This window comes from Moschus berezovskii, chromosome 6 (genome assembly GCF_049115385.1).
Source record: "Moschus berezovskii isolate FMDL1 chromosome 6, NW_MosBer_1.0, whole genome shotgun sequence".
Classification (NCBI taxonomy): Eukaryota; Metazoa; Chordata; class Mammalia; order Artiodactyla; family Moschidae; genus Moschus; species Moschus berezovskii.
This window is the reverse complement of record NC_142465.1, coordinates 21,727,814-21,748,659: the sequence shown is the minus strand read 5'-3', so window position 1 is coordinate 21,748,659 and position 20,846 is coordinate 21,727,814. Positions and strand designations below refer to the sequence as shown.

Genomic DNA, 20,846 nt, shown 5'->3' with positions numbered 1-20,846 from the left:
ATCAGAGTACTTCACTTTGCTTTCAACAAATTCTCAAAATTTGCAAGTATCTGGAAACTTACTGCTATAGGAAGAAGCTATTTCCCTTTTAATGATGGATGAAGAATGAATGAACTATAGCTACAAGATGAATGAGTAGTCCAACTTATTTTCAGGTACTATTAAATATCCCAATCTGAATGGTTTTTTCCCCAAATCAGTGGATAGCGGTGAGTACATAATTTTGTTTTTATCTTGAAATAAATATAGCATATTTACTTATATAAAAACTTTAGTTTTGTTTTCAAATCATACATAGAAATGAATCTAGAAAATAATTAACTTGTAAAATATTTAATACTTCTTAATTATGAAAGTATGAGCTAGTTTATATTCCATATTTAATCAGAACATTGAAGGATAAAATATACTGTTTTATTTTTGTTAGCTTTTCCCGGTCAATAACTAAATTGAGTAACAGAAATACTGTACAGTATTCACTAAGGTAAACTAGCCTACAGTTAGATGTGAGGTCACTTGTGATGAGCAAATAATGAATTAGGTAACAATGAGGAAAATTCTGGAAGTTTGAGTTTGTGTGCTTACTAGCAACCACTTTCAACATTTCTGCAAAGCTAGAGAAGGTATCTTCTAATTTAAATTTCTTTAAGAATTATCTATTGTGTAATATACTGTCAACAGGAGGTCAGTTTTAAAGGAATACTACTGATAGCCTGAAAGACTGTGGAAAAGAAGTTCTTTTTTCCCCTTACACACTGATAGTTCTTATATTTGCATTCCTGCAATTCTTATATTAAAAAACATTGGATTAGCAGCAAGAGAGTTGAAAATGGCAGAAGTTGGGAATGACTGCTATTTCTTTTTTAATTCCACATGCATAAAGGTAAATATTGTACAACTTATGGTACATATTCCATGTGCTTAAGCTTTTTAGTAGAATGAAGGAAAATATGGCAACAGTTTATTTGCATTGCTGAGTCAAAATTTACTATTTCCCACAAATATTGTACATACTTAAAATATTAAGTAAAACCTTATCATGTATTTTTGATATGTTGAGTTTCTCTGAGGAAATCTGGTAATATTTTAAATTATCTGAAACTATCCTCCTATATGCCAGTTACAAGCCTATGGCTTTTTAATCCTCATGTGGCACTTTTGCCTATATTATGGCTCCTTGAAGCATCAAATTACTAATATTGAAGCATGTGATATTTTGGTTAATGTGATTCCAGTCATATAAATTCAAATAGTTAAATTCAGGTTCACTATCAAACTCAGTTTAATAAATCTAATCAATTCTCTATTTTGAAATTTATTTATTAATGAAATTACTAAATTTTCCTGTCAAAGTAATAGTAAATAATATCATGGAAAAAGGCAAAAAATAATACAAATCGGCCAAACAAGAATTCAAGTTTATAAAGTTAAAATGGGAAAAAATGTCTAAGTGATTTGGATTAGTGGATCTCAATGAAGCCAAATAAATGTAGAAATTCAATGTTTGGAGCTTCATGTTCATGTCAGAATGAGCCCAGTGAAAGGCATGCTGTGTCTGGTTTGAAGCATTTCATCTCTGCTAGGACAGCTGAATAGAGTCAGCCTCTTAGACTGTAAGAACTAGATCCACTTCTATTACCTATTACCTTAAGATTAAACCGTTCCGTGTGGGCAGAGAGTTTTGTCTGTTTCACTGCTATATCCTCAAATTCTAAGTTATCAATAAATAATTAAATGAAAAAATAATAATAGCAATCACATTACCTTATCTCCCATAGTTTTTACAACAATCTGTGAGAAGGGCACTATTCCGTTTTACAGATGAGGAAACTGAGACACAGAGAGTAATGGATTTATCTTGTGATTATGGGCAAATAGAGTCAGGCATTCAAATACTGGTTTATCTGGTTTCTGCCTGCCATCCAGGTCTGTGAAGACAGACAGTAAGAAGATGGGGAAAAAAATAAGGAACAACCCTGAAATTTGTCAAAAAAGGGATGAGCTTAATAGGATATGTTTCCTTTTATTCTATGTCACCCACCCTCTGCCAAAAAAGACAATGACCTGCAATTTTCCCAGCTGTTGATCTATGTGTAAAAGATATAAGATAAGAAAAAAATAGCAGCCCATTCAAATAATCCACATCTGCTTTTGTTGAGATATAATGATGTAAATGTATAAATATATATGTGTATATAACTTAGCACAATGTGCTAAATATTTAAAATTCCACAATAAAGTTTAAACTCCGTTCAATTTCCCTTTATAAGCACACTTAACAGTATGTCCCTAATCTGAGTAAGAAAGTAATTATCTAATAAAAGTTGTGATTAATAGAGATCATCTCCACAATTAGAATATGATGATGATTCTTAAAAATAATTCTGGCTTTCGTAAGGAAAATTAGATTCTTCTGTCATTAGATTGTGATCAAGAGTGTCACTGACCTTTTATATATTTATCCTTAGTCATATAGATTAACTCTTAACAGGAAGGAGAATTTTATTAGTGACTTATGGAATGTACTATTTAATCATTAGATTATTTTATCAGTCTCACTAAAATTAGACTACTTTGCTAACATTTAGACTTGATGGTCTTGGCTTTGTAGTGCTTTTTCATTTTAATTTGATCTCATACTTTATTTAGTTGATTAGTAATCTATTTTTAAACACTGACATTCATATATTGAGTTTTCTACACTGTTTACTTTTTTCTTTTAGGGTTCCCAGTGCCGATTCCGACACTGTGAAGAGGCCCTTGGCAGTGACACAGTGTGCTCATTATGGAGAGAGGGAAAATGTTTAGATCCACTTTGCAGATTTAGACACATGGAAATGCAGGTAGAATTATTCAACATTATCATGTTTGTTAAAAGCATCTCCCTCCGATAATATTGAACTGTGTACTCTTACAACGCAATAGAAAAGAAATTATCCTTTGCTCCAGTGACTTAATTTTAGGCATTTTACACTTTGCTCAACTTAAATTCTTAAAAAAAAATGGGCATATGTGTTTGAGGAGTACCCGTTGCATCTTTTAAATAGCAGAGTTTAGAAACGAAGCCTAGAAACACACAGAATCCTAAATGAGCAATTACAGTAGTTTTCGTCATGTTGTGTTGCAGCACCTTGTATTTATTGTGATTATGGCATCTCATCATTACATTTGCCTCACCTCCTTTATCTAGCAAAACTGCAGTATTTCATGCTTCTGGGAAACTCAGCCTCTTGGTTGTGTGAAGATCAGTTGTATCTTTTATCACAGCAAACCTCGAAATATCAATGGATTATTTTTGCCACCAAGTAGCAGTGAGTACATTTTTTGAATAACATGGTTATACCATATTATAATCTGATTTTGGAATAGCAGCATAGAATGACACATTAAATAAAGTATGGCAAGGTGAGTAATACAGTGTAATTGCCAGTGGTTGATTTAGGATGGTTATATCAAGAATTATGAGAATGAGCCATCAAGTAGCTAACCAAATGGAATGACCAGAGTTAGTTAAATTTTCTCTGACTGTTTCTAAAGTGGATTTTTGTCATGTGAAACGTGAGATGACTGCTGCCCTCACAGGATAGAGGGGAGCTGTCTCAGCAACTCATCACAGGACTGGAGCAAAGCTAGGAGGTTCTGGCCTCACCACTGTTCCCTGAAATGTGCAGAAACCTCTCATTCATGGGAAGAGGAAGGGCACGCTCTGGTTTGCATGCTTCTGCTCCTAGAAGAGCAGCTAGATGTGTGGTTCTTCCTAAGACTTCATTTGTGGGGAAGATGCAATCCCATTGTTGCTAAATAAGCGGCACCCTTCAAACCAACTAAATGCTACTGAGACTCTACTGTGTGGTGAAACTTAAACTAAGTTATGGGAAAGGGGTATAGAAGGCGCTGTGTCCTATAACAGTAAACGGCAAGAACTTTGAAAAGTTGGGACAATCAGGCTTCTCTGATGCTATAGCTGCTTCACTCTCCTGCTATGGCAACCGTATTTCTTATAATGGAATTATTCTAGAAATGAGTTTACAGAATATCAGTCCTTTGTATTTGAAAATTTGGCTTCAGAGAACCCTTGGCAAATGAATGATTAAAAACTATGTCTCTTTGTTATAGTCTTCTGGAAAATGCTGCTCTCAGAGCATTCATCATACATCTAATACCTGGATCAATGTTTTTCTTCACTAGACTGTAAACATCATGAGGAGAGGGCTCATAGCTAGTTTCCCTACCAATGCTTAGCACGATGTCGGGAGCCCAGATGCTCAGTAAAATTGGATGCTTGGATAGATGGATAGGAGGTATGGATAGAAGGTAGGAGGAGAAGGGGATGACAGAGGATGAGATGGTTGGATGGTGTCAGTGACTCGATGGACATGAGCTTGAGCAAGCTTCAGGAGCTGGTGATGGACAGGGAAGCCTGGTGTGCTGCAGTCCATGGGGTTGCAAAGAGTCGGACATGACTGAGTGACTGAACTGAACTGATAGATGTATAGATGACTACTGAAGGTAACCTACTGGGATGAAAGTTATTATACCTACTAAGTGGTGTTGGAGAAGACTCTTGAGAGACCCTTGGACAGCAAGGAGATCCAACCAGTCCATTCTAAAGGAGATCAGTCCTGGGTGTTCATTGGAAGGACTGATGCTAAAGCTGAAACTCCAATACTTTGGCCACCTCATGCGAAGAGTTGACTCACTGGAAAAGACTCTGATGCTGGGAGGGATTGGGGGTAGGAGGAGAAGGGGACGACAGAGAATGAGATGGCTGGATGGCATCACCGACTCGATGGACATGAGTTTGAGTGAACTCCGGGAGTTGGTGATGGACAGGGAGGCCTGGCGTGCTGTGATTCATGGGGTCGCAAAGAGTCAGACACGACTGAGTGACTGAACTGACTGAACTGAAGTGGTTAACTTGGTCCCATTGTTTAACATCTAGCGTGATTTTATTTCATTAAGAACATTGTATTAAATTCTCTCTATATAGTGTGCCTACTTCCTAGTGGTCGATGGGTAAAATGGCCGTCTTTCAAACTAATTATTTCAGTACTAGAGGAAAGACTGCATCTCTGAGGGCAAAGGAAAGGTAGAACGTGTCTGTAACAAATAGTGGGCTCCCCACTGTAAGACGTGTCCTCAGCTAAGTTCTCTAGGGATACATTTCATTATTCTCATATATCAGGCATAGAATCTGGGGGTCAAAAATAGATTCTGGCTCTTCTGGAAGTCTCAATTTCTTCAACACATGTCAAAACTGCTCCTAACTCTTGGAATAAGTTTTCCCCTCTCTTGATAGGGTCAAACCAGATCCATGCACTGGCTTTGGAAGGACCAGATCCTTCTCCTAGCCACTCTGTTTCCATCATGAGAGGAGATAAGCTCTGCTTTCTCTTTGCCACTTCCCTATCATTTTCCCAGATATATTTCTTCACTACATCTATTGCTTTTCTGACTCCTCCCTATAGAATGAAAATTCTGTAAGAATAGGAATCTTTGTTTACTGATAAATCCCAACTACCAAACATAGAAACATAGTATTACCTTTCACCCCAATTCTATTCCAGGAAGTCCTGAAAAGTATTTATTCATGTTAAGTAGGTAATTGTTTTTTCTCTGCCCAGGCACATCTCTGTGCTTTAGGAAAGAGGATTCAATTTCCAGACTGTAGGAAATTACTACCCTGGAGAAGGAAATGGCAGTATTCTTGCCTGGAGAATCCCACAGACAGAAGCCTGGCAGGCTACAGTCCATGGGGTTGCAAAAGTCAGACACGACTTAGTGACTAAACCACCACCACCACAGAAAACTACTAAGCTCATTTGAATTATGTATTGAACTACTGCATCATCTGTTCATTCTAAGAATATTTCAATACCTCAGAAGTTATAATGTGATCTTTTGTAGACCTAATATTTCCTAAAATATTTCCAGGACCATCTACCTACCAAAGTTCATAATAACCAAAACCAGGAAAATAAATCATCTCACCTTAGACAAAAATTAAATTACAAAGTTATAACTTTATTAAAATCTACCTTTATGTTTCAGTGGGTACATGTGATTAACAAATTCAGGGTAGGATTATGACAGGGTGTTTTGGTAGCAAAATATAACTGTTGTTTCATACATGGCATTGTGTAATTCATGTGTAAGTTTGTATCCAGTTAAGATAAAATCTAGGTATTTAAATGCGTAAACTGTGAAAATTTCTAAGGCTTCTGATCACAGAATTGAGAGCCATTATGTGGCCCATATTAAGCAGGTGAGTTGCAGCCGCAGCAGTGCTATCAAAGTTACCAGCTGTGCTCTTCCAGAATGAGGTGTTTGCCGAAAGCAATTTTCCATTAGTTAATTTGCCATTGTCTGTTATCTTTAAGGACTAAGTTCAGTTATCAGGAGTCTGACATTTTTTTGTCTGGACGTGTAAAACTACCAGTTAGTCTTTTTGCAATTTAAACTTTAATCTGCTAACAAATTAAAAAAAAAAAAGGTCTTGGACTCTTTTGAAAAAGATTTCATTTAAATGTTGCTACACCAGACATTTTCAAAGGCAGCCTAATCCCTCTGGTTATCATCTCTAAGTTTAGAAGCAAATAGCTATTAAAACCAAATGATAGTGCTAAGAAAAACATAGCTCAGTTAATATTTGCTCTAATTATCAGAATTTGCTAGGCGTTTCTGAGTACATTTCACATTGTCTTTGTGAGCTTGGTGGGTTCTTATTCTTCTCCCATGGTACGCAGTAGAGGTTAGTGTACCCAAACAGAGTGTTCCTCTTAAGAAACTCCTTAAATTTTGCTAAGGGACAATTTATTCAAAACAGAGTAGCTCAAACAATGAAGCAAATGCTCATCTCCTTGGTTATTTGCCATGTTACTCTAAAATGAATACCTGAAAGGACAATTTGATTTTTATTTATTCTGAGTCACTGTCTTGGAGATGCCTTGGACAACTGACTATTTGACCACATTAAATGGAGCTTGGGTCAGCTCACTTTACAAGGTCTTGCCTAAATGAATGTGTGTACATGACCTTTTCATTATGTCTTGAAAAACCATTGTCTCATGTTTTTTACATAATTTAACAAACACCTTGACTTGAACATTTGAGTCAGTAAAACACAGACTAGTTTTGTGTGTGTGTATGTGGATAAGACTCAGAGTAAGACATCTGTTAATAGTTATAAGAGGAAGAGCTGTTCACATCAGTTCTTTCTCTTTGGGGAAAGGGGAGAGGGGTTGAGCAAGTGTCTTAAACCAAATGATGGTGACCCCTGTAACAATTTGGGTTTGGATGGGAGACTCCTCATGCTGGCCAGACACTGTCTGCCCTCATCAATGAGCACGGCACTTCTGGAAGTAAGGGTAGGTACTGCCTGCTGGCTCAGCTGGTAAAGAACGCATCTGCCAATGCAGGAGATGCAGGAGACTGGATTTGATCCCTGAGTCAGGAAGATCTCCTGGAAAAGGAAATGGCAACCTACTCCAGTATTCATGTTGGGAAATTCCATGGACAGAGGAGCCTGGTGGGCTACAGTCCATGGGGTCACAAAGAGTCAGACACGACTGAGCACATGCATGCTTCATACTCAAGTATTAGTTCCCAGGCCTAACATTTGTTAGTCATGTCTGAGATGTCCACAGGCTGTCTCTTTAAAACTTTATAAACTAAAAATGTAATTGATTTTAAAAAAATGAAGTAGGATTATGAGAAATGAGAAAATCTCATATCCACAGTTTTCAAATAAAAAAGAGTTTTCTGTGTGGCACCCCTATGCTGAGTACTCTGCATGCCTAATTTTATTTCATCCTCACAAAAATCTGAAAAATAGTATTTTTATTGTACAGATGAGGAAAATGAAGCCCAGACAGGTTAAATGTCTTAGGTGACATAATATATCTCATAACTAGAGGTACCTGCCTACAACCACAATTCTTACTCTAAAGCTGCTTAACAACCCCAGACTTGGCATTTCAAGTGTAACCAGTCCTTTTGGTCATTTGAATGGATATACCCACGAGACCACCTAATTTGGCTTCCTCCTTCTGAGGGGCTAATGCTCTTCCACCCTACCCCACAGCCTTCCTTTCAAAGATATTAAGATCGTTTACATATAATAAAAGATGCTCTTTCCCCTTTAATTTACAGTAAACAGTAGAATACTTCTAACATTTCTGATTTATGTGTATTTCCATTAAATAAGTTTTTTTCTTTCTTTCTCTTTTTCTGTTTACTTCTGGCCACGCATATGTGGGGCTTGTTCCCTTTAACCATCTGAATCCAGGAAGACCAGGTACCCCGAATCATGTTTCTCAAAGCTGGCTCCCCTTTAGAATTATCTGGGGAGCTTGAAACAACAGCAGTAACTAAAAAAAGAAAAAAAAAAAGAACAACCCAACTCACCCCACCAACCATTCCTATGACCACTTAGTTCAGTTCAGTCGCTCAGTCCTGTCTGACTCTTTGCGATCCCATGAACCACAGCACGCCAGGCCTCCTGGTCCATCACCAACTCACGGAGTCCATCCAAACCCATGTCCATCAAGTTGGTGATGCCATCCAACCATCTCATCTTCTGTCGTCCCCTTCTCCTCCTGCCCTCAATATTTCCCAGCATCAGGGTCTTTTCAGATGAATCAGCTCTTTGCATCAGGTGGCCAAAATACTGGAGTTTCAGCTTCAACATCAATCCTTCCAATGAACACCCAGGACTGATCTCCTTTAGGATGGATTGGTTGAATCTCCTTGCAGTCCAAGGGACTCTCAAGGGTCTTCTCCAACACCACAGTTCAAAAGCATCAATTCTTTGCTGCTCAGCTTTCTTTATAGTCCAACTCTCATATCCATACCTGACCACTGGAAAAACCATAGCCTTGACTAGATGGACCTTTGTTGACAAAGTAATGTCTCTGCTTTTTAATATGCTATCTAGGTTGGTCATAACTTTCCTCCCAAAGAGTAGGTGTCTTTTAATTTCATGGCTGCAATCACCATCTGCAGTGATTTAGGAGACCAAAAACTAAAGTCTGACACTGTTTCTCCATCTATTTGCTGTGAAGTGATGGGACCAGATGCCATGATCTTTGTTTTCTGAATGTTAAGCTTCAAGCCAACTTTTTCACTCTCCTCTTTCACTTTCATCAAGAGGCTCTTTAGTTCCTCTTCACTTTCTGCCATAAGGGTGGTGTCATCTGCATATCTGAGGTTATTGATATTTCTCCCGGCAGTCTTGATTCCAGCTTGTGCTTCATCCAGCCCAGCATTTATCATTATGTACTCTGCATATAAGTTAAATAAACAGGGTGACAATATGCAGCCTTGACGTACTCCTTTTCCTGTTTCCTGTCACCACTTAAGCCAACAGTTACATACATGAGTGTTAGAGCTGAGCCTTCAGTGTACTTTTCTAGCTCCAGCTTTTATTTCAAAAATGTTAAAGCTACAAAAATGTTGCAGAATAGTTCAATGAACACCCAACCATGTACTCTTCACCAGGATTCACCAATTAATCAATTTATTTTCTCTTTTCCCTCTATTGTACTTCAGTTCAGTTCAGTTCAGTTGCTCAGTCGTGTCCGACTCTCCGCGACCCCATGAATCACAGCATGCAGGCCTCCCTGTCCATCACCAACTCCCGGAGTTCACTCAAACTCATGTCCACAGAGTCGGTGATGCCATCCAGCCATCTCGTTCTCTGTTTTCCCCTTCTCCTCCCGCCCCCAACCTTTCCCAGCATCAGAGTCTTTTCCAGTGAGTCAAATCGTCGCATGTGGTGGCCAAAGTATTGGAGTTTCAGCTTTAGCATCAGTCCTTCCAATGAACACCCAGGACTGATCTCCTATAGAATGGACTGGTTTGATCTCCTTGCAGTCCAAGGGACTCTCAGGAGTCTTCGCCAGCACCACAGTTCAAAAGCATCAATTCTTCGGCGAACAGCTTTCTTCACAGTCCAACTCTCACATCCATACATGATCACGGGAAAAACCATAGCCTTGACTAGATGGACCTTGGTTGGCAAAGTAATGTCTCTGCTTTTTAATATACTGTCAAGGTTGGTCATAACTTTCCTTCCAAGGAGTAAGCGTCTTTTAATTTCATGGCTGCAATCAGCATCTGCAGTGATTTTGGAGCCCAAAAAAATAAAGTCTGATACTGTTTCCACTGTTTTTCCATCTATTTCCCATGAAGTGATGGGACCAGATGCCATGATCTTTGTTTTCTGAATGTTGAGCTTCAAGCCAACCTTTTCACTCTCCTCTTTCACTTTCATCAAGAGGCTTTTGAGTTCCTCTTCACTTTCTGCCATAAGTGTGGTGTCATCTGCATATCTGAGGTTATTGATATTTCTCCCAGCAATCTTGATTCCAGCTTGTGCTTCTTCCAGCCCAGCGTTCCTCATGATGTACTCTGCATATAAGTTAAATAAGCAAGGTGACAATATACAGCCTTGACGTACGCCTTTACATATTTGGAACCAGTCTGTTGTTCCATGTACAGTTCTGACTGTTGCTTCCTGACCTGCATACAGGTTTCTCAAGAGGCAGGTCAGGTGGTCTGGTATTCCCATCTCTTTCAGAATGTTCCACAGTTTATTATGATCCACACAGTGAAAGGCTTTGGCATAGTCAATGAAGCAGAAATAGATGTTTTTCTGGAACTCTCTTGCTTTCTCCATGATCCAGCGGATGTTGGCAATTTGATCTCTGGTGCCTCTGCCTTTTCTAAAACCTGCTTGAACATCTGGAAGTTCACGGTTCACATATTGCTGAAGCCTGGCTTGGAGAATTTTGAGCATGACTTTACTAGCGTGTGAGATGAGTGCAATTGTGCGGTAGTTTGAGCATTCTTTGGCATTGTCTTCCTTTGGGATTGGAATGAAGACTGACCTTTTCCAGTCCTGTGGCCACTGCTGAGTTTTCCAAATTTGCTGGAATATTGAGTGCAGCACTTTCACAGCGTCATCTTTCAAGGTTTGAAATAGCTCAACTGGAATTCCATCACCTCCACTAGCTTTGTTCGTAGTGATGCTTTCTAAGGCCCACTTGACTTCACATTCCAAGAGGTCTGGCTCTAGGTCAGTGATCACATTATCGTGACTATCTTGGTCGTGAAGATTTTTTTGTACAGTTCTGTGTATTCTTGCCACCTCTTCTTAATATCTTCTGCTTCTGTTAGGTCCATAACATTTCTGTCCTTTATCGAGCCCATCTTTGCATGAAATGTTCCATTGGAATCTCTAATTTTCTTGAAGAGATCGCTTGTTTTTCCTTTTCTGTTGTTTTCCTCTATTTCTTTGCATTGATCACTGAGGAAGGCTTTCTTATCTCTCCTTGCTATTCTTTGGAACTCTGCATTCAGATGCTTATATCTTTCCTTTTCTCCTTTGCTTTTCACTTCTCTTCTTTTCACAACTAATCGTAAGGCCTCCTCAGACAGCCATTTTGCTTTTTTGCATTTCTTTTCCATGGGGATGGTCTTGGTCCCTGTCTCCTGTACAATGTCACGAACCTCCGTCCAGAGTTTATCAGGCACTCTGTCTATCAGATCTAGTCCCTTAAATCTATTTCTCACTTCCACTGTATAATCATAAGGGATTTGATTTAGGTCATATCTGAATGGTCTAGTGGTTTTCCCTTTCTTCTATTTAAGTCTGAATTTAGCAATGAGGAGTTCATGATCTGAGCCACAGTCAGCTCCTGGTCTTGTTTTTGCTAACTGTTCTTACATATACACACAAAAAATGTATAAAACCTATATTTACTTGTTTTTGAACCATTTGAATGTTAGTTGCAAATATCATGAAACTTTATCTCTAAATGCATTGACATAGATCTCCTATGTTTAACAACACTCTCAGATATAACCATGGGCTTCTGAAGTGGTACTAGTCCCACCTACCAATGCAGAGACACAGATTCGATCCCTGGGTTGGAAAGATCCCCTGTAGTAGGAAATGGCAATCTGCTCCATTATTTTTGCTGGAAAATCCCATGGACAGGGGAGTCTGATGGTTGATAGTCCACAGGGCCACAAAGGGTTGGATGCAGCTGAGCACACATATACCTAACCACACTACACACAACCATCACATATAGCAAGTTTGTTTACATATCCCACTATTATTTAATAATAATTTAGTATTTATCATCTATTTAGGTTATTTTTAGCCTTCGGTAAGTACAGACCTTGCTCTTGTGAACATTAAATCAAAATAGACCACAAAGACCTAAATATGAGCTAAAATTATAAAATTCTTATAAGAAACTATAGATTACTCAAACAATTCTTAGTTATGACATCAAAAGAAAAAACAAGCAGTAAAAATATTAATTGGATTTCATCAAATTAGAAACTTTTGTGTTTCAAAGAATATCATCAAGAAAGTAAAAATGCAACCCACAGAATGAGAGAAAATATTTGCAAATCTTATATATAAGCATTTTATATCCAGAATATATGAAGAACTCTTGCAGCTCAGTAATATAAAGACAATTCCATTACAAAATGGGGAAAGAATCTGAATATACATTTCTCAAAGATATAAAAATGGCTAAAAGATATATACGTCTGAATGCAGAGTTCCAAAGAATAGCAAGGAGAGATAAGAAAGCCTTCGTCAGTGATCAATGCAAAGAAATAAAGAAAAAAAATAGACTTGGAAAGACTAGAGATCTCTTCAAGAAAATTAGAGACACCAAGTGAACATTTCATGCAAAGTTGGGCACAATAAAGGAAAGAAATGGTATGGACTTAACAGAAGCAGAAGATATTAAGAAGAGGTGGTAAAAATACATGAAGAACTATATGAAAAAGATCTTAAACCCAGATAACCACGATGGTGTGATCACTCACCAAGATCCAGACATCCTGGAATGTGAAGTCAAGTGGGCCTTAGGAAGCATCACTACAAACAAAGCTAGTGGAGGTGGTTGAATTCCAGTTGAGCTATTTCAAATCCTAAAAGATGATTCTGTTAAAGTGCTGCACTCAATATACCAGCAAATTTGTACAACTCAGCAGTGGCCACAGGACTGAAAAAGATCAATTTTCATTCTAATCACAAAGGCAGTGCCAAAGAATGTTCATACTACTGCACAATTGCACTCATCTCACACGCTGCTGCTGCTGCTGCGTCACTTCAGTCGTGTCCGACTCTGCGTGACCCCATAGACAGAAGCCCACCAGGGTCCCCCGTCCCCGGGATTCTCCAGGAAAGAACACTGGAGTGGGTTGCCATTTCCTTCTCCAATGTGTGAAAGTGAAAAGTGAAAGTGAAGTCACTCAGTCATGTCCGACCCTTAGCGACCCCACGGACTGCAGCCCACCAGGCTCCTCCATCCATGGGATTTTCTAGGCAAGAGCACTGGAGTGGCTCGCCATTGCCTTCTCCGCATCTCACATGCTAGCAAAGTAATATTCAAAATTTCCAAGTCAGGCTTCAACAGTATGTGAACCATGAACTTCCAGATGTTCAAGCTGTATTTAGAAAAGGCAGAGGAACCAGAGATCAAATTGCCAACATCCGTTGGATCATAGAAAAAGCACGAGAATTGTAGTAAAACACCTGCTTCATTGACTGCACTGAAGCCTATGGCTGTGTGGATCACAACAAACTGTAGAAAATTCTGAAAGAGATGGGAATGCCAGACCACCTTACCTGCCTCCTGAGAAATCTGTATGCAGGTCAAGAAGCAACAGTTAGAACTGGACATGGGACAACAGACTGGTTCCAAATTGGGAAAGGAGTACATCAAAGCTGTATATTGTCACCCTGCTTATTTAACTTATACACAGAGTACATCATGCGAAATGCCAGGCTGGATGAAGCACAAGCTGAGAACAAGATTGCCAGGAGAAATATCAATAACTTAAGATATGCCAATGACATCACCCTTATGACAGAAAATGAAGGAGAACTAAAGAGCCTCTTGATGAAAGTAAAAGAGGAGAGTGAAAAAACTTGCTTAAAACTCGACATTCAAAAAACTTTAAGATCATGACATCTAGTCCCATCATCATGGCAAATAGATGGGGAAACAGTGACAGACTTTATTTTCTTTGACTGCAAAATCACTGTTGATGGTGACTGCAGCCATGAAATTAAGACACTTGCTCCTTTGAAGAAATGCTATGACCAACCTAGAAGGCATACTAAATATCAGAGACTTTATTGACAAAGATCAGTCTAGTCAAAGCTATGGTTTTTCCAGTAGTCATTTATGGATGTGAGAGTTGGACCATAAAGAAAGCTGAGCGCTGAAGAATTGATGCTTTTGAACGTGGTGTTGGAAAAGACTCTTGGAGTCCCTTGGACACCAAGGAGATCAAACCAGACAATCCCAAAATGAATCAGTCCAGAATGTTCATTGGAAGGACCGATGCTGATGCTGAAACTCCAATACTTTGGCCACCTGATGTGAAGAACCGATTCTCTGGAAAAGACCCTGATGCTGGGAAAGTTTGAAGGCAGGAGGACAAGGGGACAGCAGAGGATGAGATGGTTGGATGGCATCACCAACTCGATGGACATGAGTTTGAGTAAGCTCTGGGAGTTGGTGATGGACGGGGAAGCCTTGTGTGCTACAGTCCATTGGGTCACAAAGAGTCAGACACAACTGAGCAACTGAACTGAATAAGCTCATGAAAAGATGCTCATTGTAACTAACCATTAGGTAAATGTAAGTCAAAACCACGAGGTACCACTTCTATCTACTCAGATGGTTTTATAAAATAGATAATAAGATTTAACAGGAATATGGAGAAATCAAAATCTGCATACATTTCAGATAGGAATGCAAATGATGCAACTTTGGAAAACAGTGTGGCAGTTCCTCAAAAGAGAACACATAGAATCACTATGTGTGCATGTGCAAGTTGCTTCAGTCATGCACAGCTCTTCCTGAACCTAAGGAGTGCAGCCCACCACGTTCCTCTGTCCATGAGATTCTCCAGGCAAGAACACTGGGGTGGGTTTCCGTGCCCTCCTCCAGGGGATCTTCCCGACCCAGGGATCGAACCCATTCTCTTATGTCACCTGAATTGGCAGGTGGGTTCTTTACCTGCCACCTAGGAAGCTCCTAGAAACACCATATGTCCTACTTACTCACTTATAAGTGTATAGCCAAGAACTGTGAAAACATATGTCCTCACAAAACTCGTACAACAATAAATATTCATACTAACATTATTTAAAACAACTAAAAAAGTGGAAATAAACCAAGTGTCCATCATTTGATGAATGGAAAAATTGTGGTATATGCATACAGTGAAATATTATTTGACTATTAAAAAACACTGTGATGGCACTTCCCTGGTGGTCCAGTGGCTAAGACTCAGCGCTCTCAATCCAGGGGACCAAGGTTTAATCCATGGTCAGGGACCTAGATCCCATATGCTGCAACTAAAGATCCCTCATGCTGCAACAAAGAGCCAGTGCAGCCAAATAAATATTTTTAAAGCACAACACTATGGTAAGTTGAAGAAATCATGTACAAAGGACCACATACTGTATGATTTCATTTATATGAAATATCCAGAATAGGCAAATCCATAGAAATAGAAGGTATACTAGCGCTTGTACAGCTGGGAACATCGGGCAGACATGAACAGTAACTGCTAATAGGTATGGGTTTCTTTTCTAAGGTGATCAAATATCCTCAAATTGATCATGGTGATATTTGCATACCTCTATGAATATACTAAAAAAACATTTAAATTTGTGAATTGTATAGTATGTGAATCTCAAGAAAGCTTTTAAAAAATGGGACTAACATTTACTAACATTTGAATGTTCAGTGAAGCTTTTCTTTGCAGCTAATGACAAGTGTTGAGAATAGGTATTTAGAATAGCTGAAAAGTTCTGTTTAAAGCCATCTTTTTCCTTTAGAATTTCTTACTAGTGCTCACTTTTCATTGACGCCACGAGAATTTTTTCCAAGAATGACATGTTCTTTAACAAGAGTCTAGAAATGGAGGAAGCAAAAATTTTCAATAAAAATTCTTAACTACCAACATACTCTATCATGCAGGTGAATTCAGACCATTCCAATGTAAACCCCAGTAGCACTTTTTATAATACCGTGTGTATTTGTTTCCTGTTACTTCTGTAACAAATTACCCCTAACCAAGTGGCTTCAACAACTCAATTTTATTAGCTTATAGTTTAGGAATTCGATGAAGTCTCTCTGAATTAAAATTAAGGTGTCTCCAGTGCTGCATTCCTTCTGGAGATTCTGAGGGAGAACGTGTTTACTTACCTTTTCCGGGTTCTAGAGGTCTTCATTATTTCTTGGTTCATGTCCCCCTCCCTCCAAGTTCAGAATCAGCAATGGGCAGTGTCCTTCTGACACTGCATTACTCTGACCTAGCTTCCACTGTCACACCTGTTCCTCTGCAACTCTCTTCTACTTCCAAAGGACCACCTGAATAATCAAGGATAATTTTCTAATTTTGAGGTCAGCTGATTAGCTGTCTTAATTCCTCCTTCCTGTGTAACTTAGTGTATACACAGGTTTCAGCGATTAAAACTTGGACATCTTTGGCATCTGCCTATTACAACATGATTTTCTAGAAATGTGTATAAGTCAAGGTAATGGAAAAAGCCTTATGGGTTCCTGGTGGTTTGATTAATCAGTAAAAGAGGATTTCTCTTTTGGGAAGTGTGCTATATAGAAAATTTTGGCATGAGTAAAGCGTTGTTGTTGTTCAGTTGCTAAGTCATGTCCAACTTTGTGACCCCATGCACTGCAGCATGTCAGGCTTTCCTGTCCACCTTTATTCTGTAAAGTAGAGAAAAGGCTATTATGAACTGAGGCCTGTTCTCAGGCAATTTTAGGTGAAATAGATGTGGAAATTAAGAATTTGGACTACAATTGGTTGTTTTCAGGGCTTCCCTGATGGCTCAGATGGTAAAGAATCTGCCTGCAGTGTGGGAGACCTGGGTTCGTTCCCTGGGTCAAGAAGATCCCCTGGAGAAAGGAAAGGCTACCCACTTCAGTATCCTTGCCTGGAATATCCATGGACAGAGGAGGCTGTGTCAGGCTTTCAAATTATTGTGATGGCAAACCCGCCTAAAGGCTTCCCATGACCCTGGACCCCAGATAGATGATCCTTGATTTGGGGTGTGGTTTCCAGACTTGACTGATTTTGCAATTATCTGAGACATTTGAAAAATATCATCAGATTTCCAGGCTTTAATCTTGACCTTCAGAATCAGAAGTTTGGAAAACAGAGACAGAAAAGATTATTTGAATTTCTTCAGTTGATTCTGATATTTAGCCAGATTTGATAACTATTGGCTTGAAAAATAAATGGACTCGAATAAGTAATGATCAAAGATACATGTGTTCACTAGCTTTTTCTATTATTTGCTGGTTAGCTTTGAAGGTTACAGAACATTCAAATATGACCTAGAGCTTTGTTCAATCTGACCAACTTGGAGCCAATGGAGAAATCTGAAGGTATTATTCTCATTTCCAAGTCATCAACCCCCAACCACAGAAGACTAGAACCTCTGGACTTTTTTCCTCTTTATTTCCTTAAAATGTGTATACTCTGATATTATAAGTTATGTCTTATATGAGTTTACCTTTGTTATATTGTCATAATGTGATTAACTAAGTTATTCTTATCCCATAGATGTAATGGAAGAATACAGTAAAGCTTGTGATCACTTTGTGTTTATACCAAAGTATGATATATACCAAGTTGTGGTTGTAATTACTATCCAAAGTCTATGAATTGGCATATTTTCCACATCTTACCTGCAAAATGCTGATTTTTATAAGTTAGTTTAATAATCTTTCTAGAAATGAGATGCCTTTTAGCAAAATATGCAGTTAATCAAGAGGACAGTAGTTAATCATTGAACATGTGCCAAAAGGAATATCTTAAAGACTAAAATGTTGCCTTTTCTCTATAGATATCATACTACAGAAAGAAACTCAGGAAGGAATTCCACCCCCAACCCAGAGTCAGGAACCTCTAAAACCTCAGGAGAATATATCACGACCTGTTCACCATCCCTTAGTTTTAAAAACTAACTTTGAGGAAGAGGAGGAGGAAGAAGGTGAACAAAATGGTGAGTAAACCTTTTTCTCACATTTATAGTGCGCATTCAAAAACCTCATGATATTTTCTGCATACTTGTTTAACTTTTAGAAGTTTATAACTAATATGTAAGGCAGATTTTGGTGAGAAAATAGCTTTAATTTTATTAAACGTATTAAATTCATTATGTTCTAATTTGTCCTACATCTACACATATATTTATGATTGTTTGGATTGAAAGTTTTTTGTCGTATGATGACTAGGAGACAGATCTCATGTTTAAATATGCACAGTTGCTTGTAGGTATACTAATAACATGTTTTATTTGTGTATAACTTAACATTGATAATATGATTTACATAATCATATAAATTTATATACAACAACATTGTCTATTTATATGTAACAACATTGACATACATAAGTGTCAAGTCTATTGGTCTCACATTTAATCCTTGAAGCTATAGAGATCAATAGAGTAGTTTGTAATGTGTAAAGCATTATCATCGGCATTATCCCAGTAATCCTTGCCAGCATAAAGAAGACTAGAATCCAGGTCTTTTACATTGTGGTCCATCTTCTTCCTCCCATATCACCACAGCACTGCAGTGCCAATAAGCATGTACAAATAAGGTAAACTTCCAGAAAAATAAACTCTAAGTCTGCCTCCGCCCTGGAATTTGTCCTTCTATGGAGACTTAGAATGTGGGCACATTGAAAAGGCTGAAATGTTACATTTTTTTCTGTGGCTATCTTACTGCAGAAAGATACTTAATAGGGAATTCCACCTCTTATCTAGAGTCAGAAGCCCCTGAAACCTCAGGAGGATATATTACAACCCACTCACCATCCTTTAACTTTAAAACTAACTTTGAGGAAAAATAGGAAAAAGGAGATGTATCATTTTCTGCTGTTTACTCTATGTCTCCGACCCCAACATCCTCCTTCTCCAGACAAACATAATCTCAAATGTGAACCTATATGTCCAGCCTCTCATCTCAAGACACATAATGTATAGCCATTTTTCTCTTGACTGATTCTTTCTAAAACATAAAATATAGCAATAAGAAACATTTGTTAGTACTCAAATTATTGACTTTAAATGTTTTTAAAACAGTAATCCACTTATGAGGACAATGTGTGGGATTTTTCATTCTGGTTTATAAATTTTCAGATTATTTGGCTTTGGGACAATTTAATTTAAAAAAAATATATCCTATAGATGCTTCTAGTTTATGGACAAAGACTCCTGAAGAAATTGAAGAAAAAAGAGCAATAAAGGAGATGTGTTATAAATCTGGTAAGAAATCAAACATTTGTGCATTTTCTAATATTTGATGTGAGAAGAGTACACTAACCATTGATTTTCTTGTGGGAGATTAGGTGAATACTACCGAGTTCACACTCCTTCAGATATTTCATCATCTAAAAGCATAGCCTCTATAGTGGAAAAAGAGATAGAAAAGTCTTTGGAAAGTGGCAGTGAATTGCAAGAAGGTAAGGACTGAAAAGGAAGCTTTTCAAGGTGGTGAATGAGAGATACTTGGTGTGATAGGCTGTGAATTATTTAGTTAAGTGTGCACTGGAGTCAAATGATAAATAATACATCAGAACTGAGAGTGAGAAGGAAGTGATTCTATTGCATGACCTAAAGTTAATATGAAAAGCTGCTATTAATGTAATTATATTTTCCCAGAGGAACCACAGAATGGATAGACTACATAAACACCTGGTGACACTACATACCCCATGCAGTAATTCTGTAAATAATTCAGTTTTACCACTTCATTTGTCTGTGAAAATTAATCTCCCTATAAAACAAGTGTAGATGTTTCTTTATAAGTATAATGGACAACTTAGCCCTAGAAGGACAAAAGGGAGGTCATAGAATAATGTTAGTGGCAGGACAAGGGTATATTTGTTCATTGAATGAGTGCTTCCTGTGTACCAGCCAATTTCAAGAGCAACACAGGTGAATAATTACAAGGCTGTGCCTTTTTATGGATCTTATGTTCTGGTGAATCTGACTTTTCTGTTGGTGAATGTTTTGCTCTTGAAAACAAGATAAAAAGAACATTATTTTCTGGATATATAACAAGGAACTTGGAGAAAAATCCATGGATGCCATGGGTTTAAGTAATTTTCTTGCCTCTGGGATGAGCTTTAAAAAAAAAACTTTATAGAAGTAAGTGAAATCAGAATTCATTCCTCCTCTTAGATACCAAAACGAGAGTTGGAAAAGGTTCCCAGGATCAAGATGAATGAATATGAGATAAGGAGTAGAATGTCTGTCTTGCAAGTATGTGTGGCAAACCATTTAAACATATATGGCAGTAGGTGGCAGCAACATACTGTCAAATGGTAGAGCAGTTGCAAAACCCAAGCTGATAGGTGGGAGCCATCTAGTGAGGGACAGATTGTCCGAACTGCACAGACAAGGGCTTCCCAGGCGGAGCCAGTGGTAAAAAGCCTGCCAGCCAATGCAGTGTACACAAGAGACATGAGTTTGATCCCTGGGTAGGGAAGATCCCTTGAAGAAGGAAATGACACAGACAAGAAAAACAAAACAAGGATGAACATGTCAGCAATGAGTATTTAAAATGTCAGATATAAAGACAATTATATACATGTTCACTTTATATTATGGTTTTAAAAACACATGTACACCTGGGGCAGATTCATATCGATGTATGGCAAAACCAATACAATATTGTAATTAGCCTCCGATTAAAATAAATAAATTTAAAAAATAATAAATAATAAAAAAAGCTTTTTATTTTTAAATAATTCCAGTT

General features: G+C 38.0%; 1 protein-coding gene across 1 annotated transcript in view; it reads left to right on the top strand.

Moving 5' to 3' along the window:
* The first annotated feature begins 829 nt into the window (after nt 1-829).
* ZC3H11D (zinc finger CCCH-type containing 11D) overlaps nt 830-20,846 on the top strand; it is a 37,925-nt gene continuing 17,908 nt past the window's right edge. Inside the window, exons 1-6 of the mRNA XM_088836672.1 lie at nt 830-883; nt 2,724-2,843; nt 3,191-3,311; nt 17,924-18,082; nt 19,226-19,351; nt 19,435-19,548. Coding sequence (XP_088692798.1) covers nt 830-883; nt 2,724-2,843; nt 3,191-3,311; nt 17,924-18,082; nt 19,226-19,351; nt 19,435-19,548 — 694 coding nt within the window. The remainder of the gene's footprint in view (nt 884-2,723; nt 2,844-3,190; nt 3,312-17,923; nt 18,083-19,225; nt 19,352-19,434; nt 19,549-20,846) is intronic.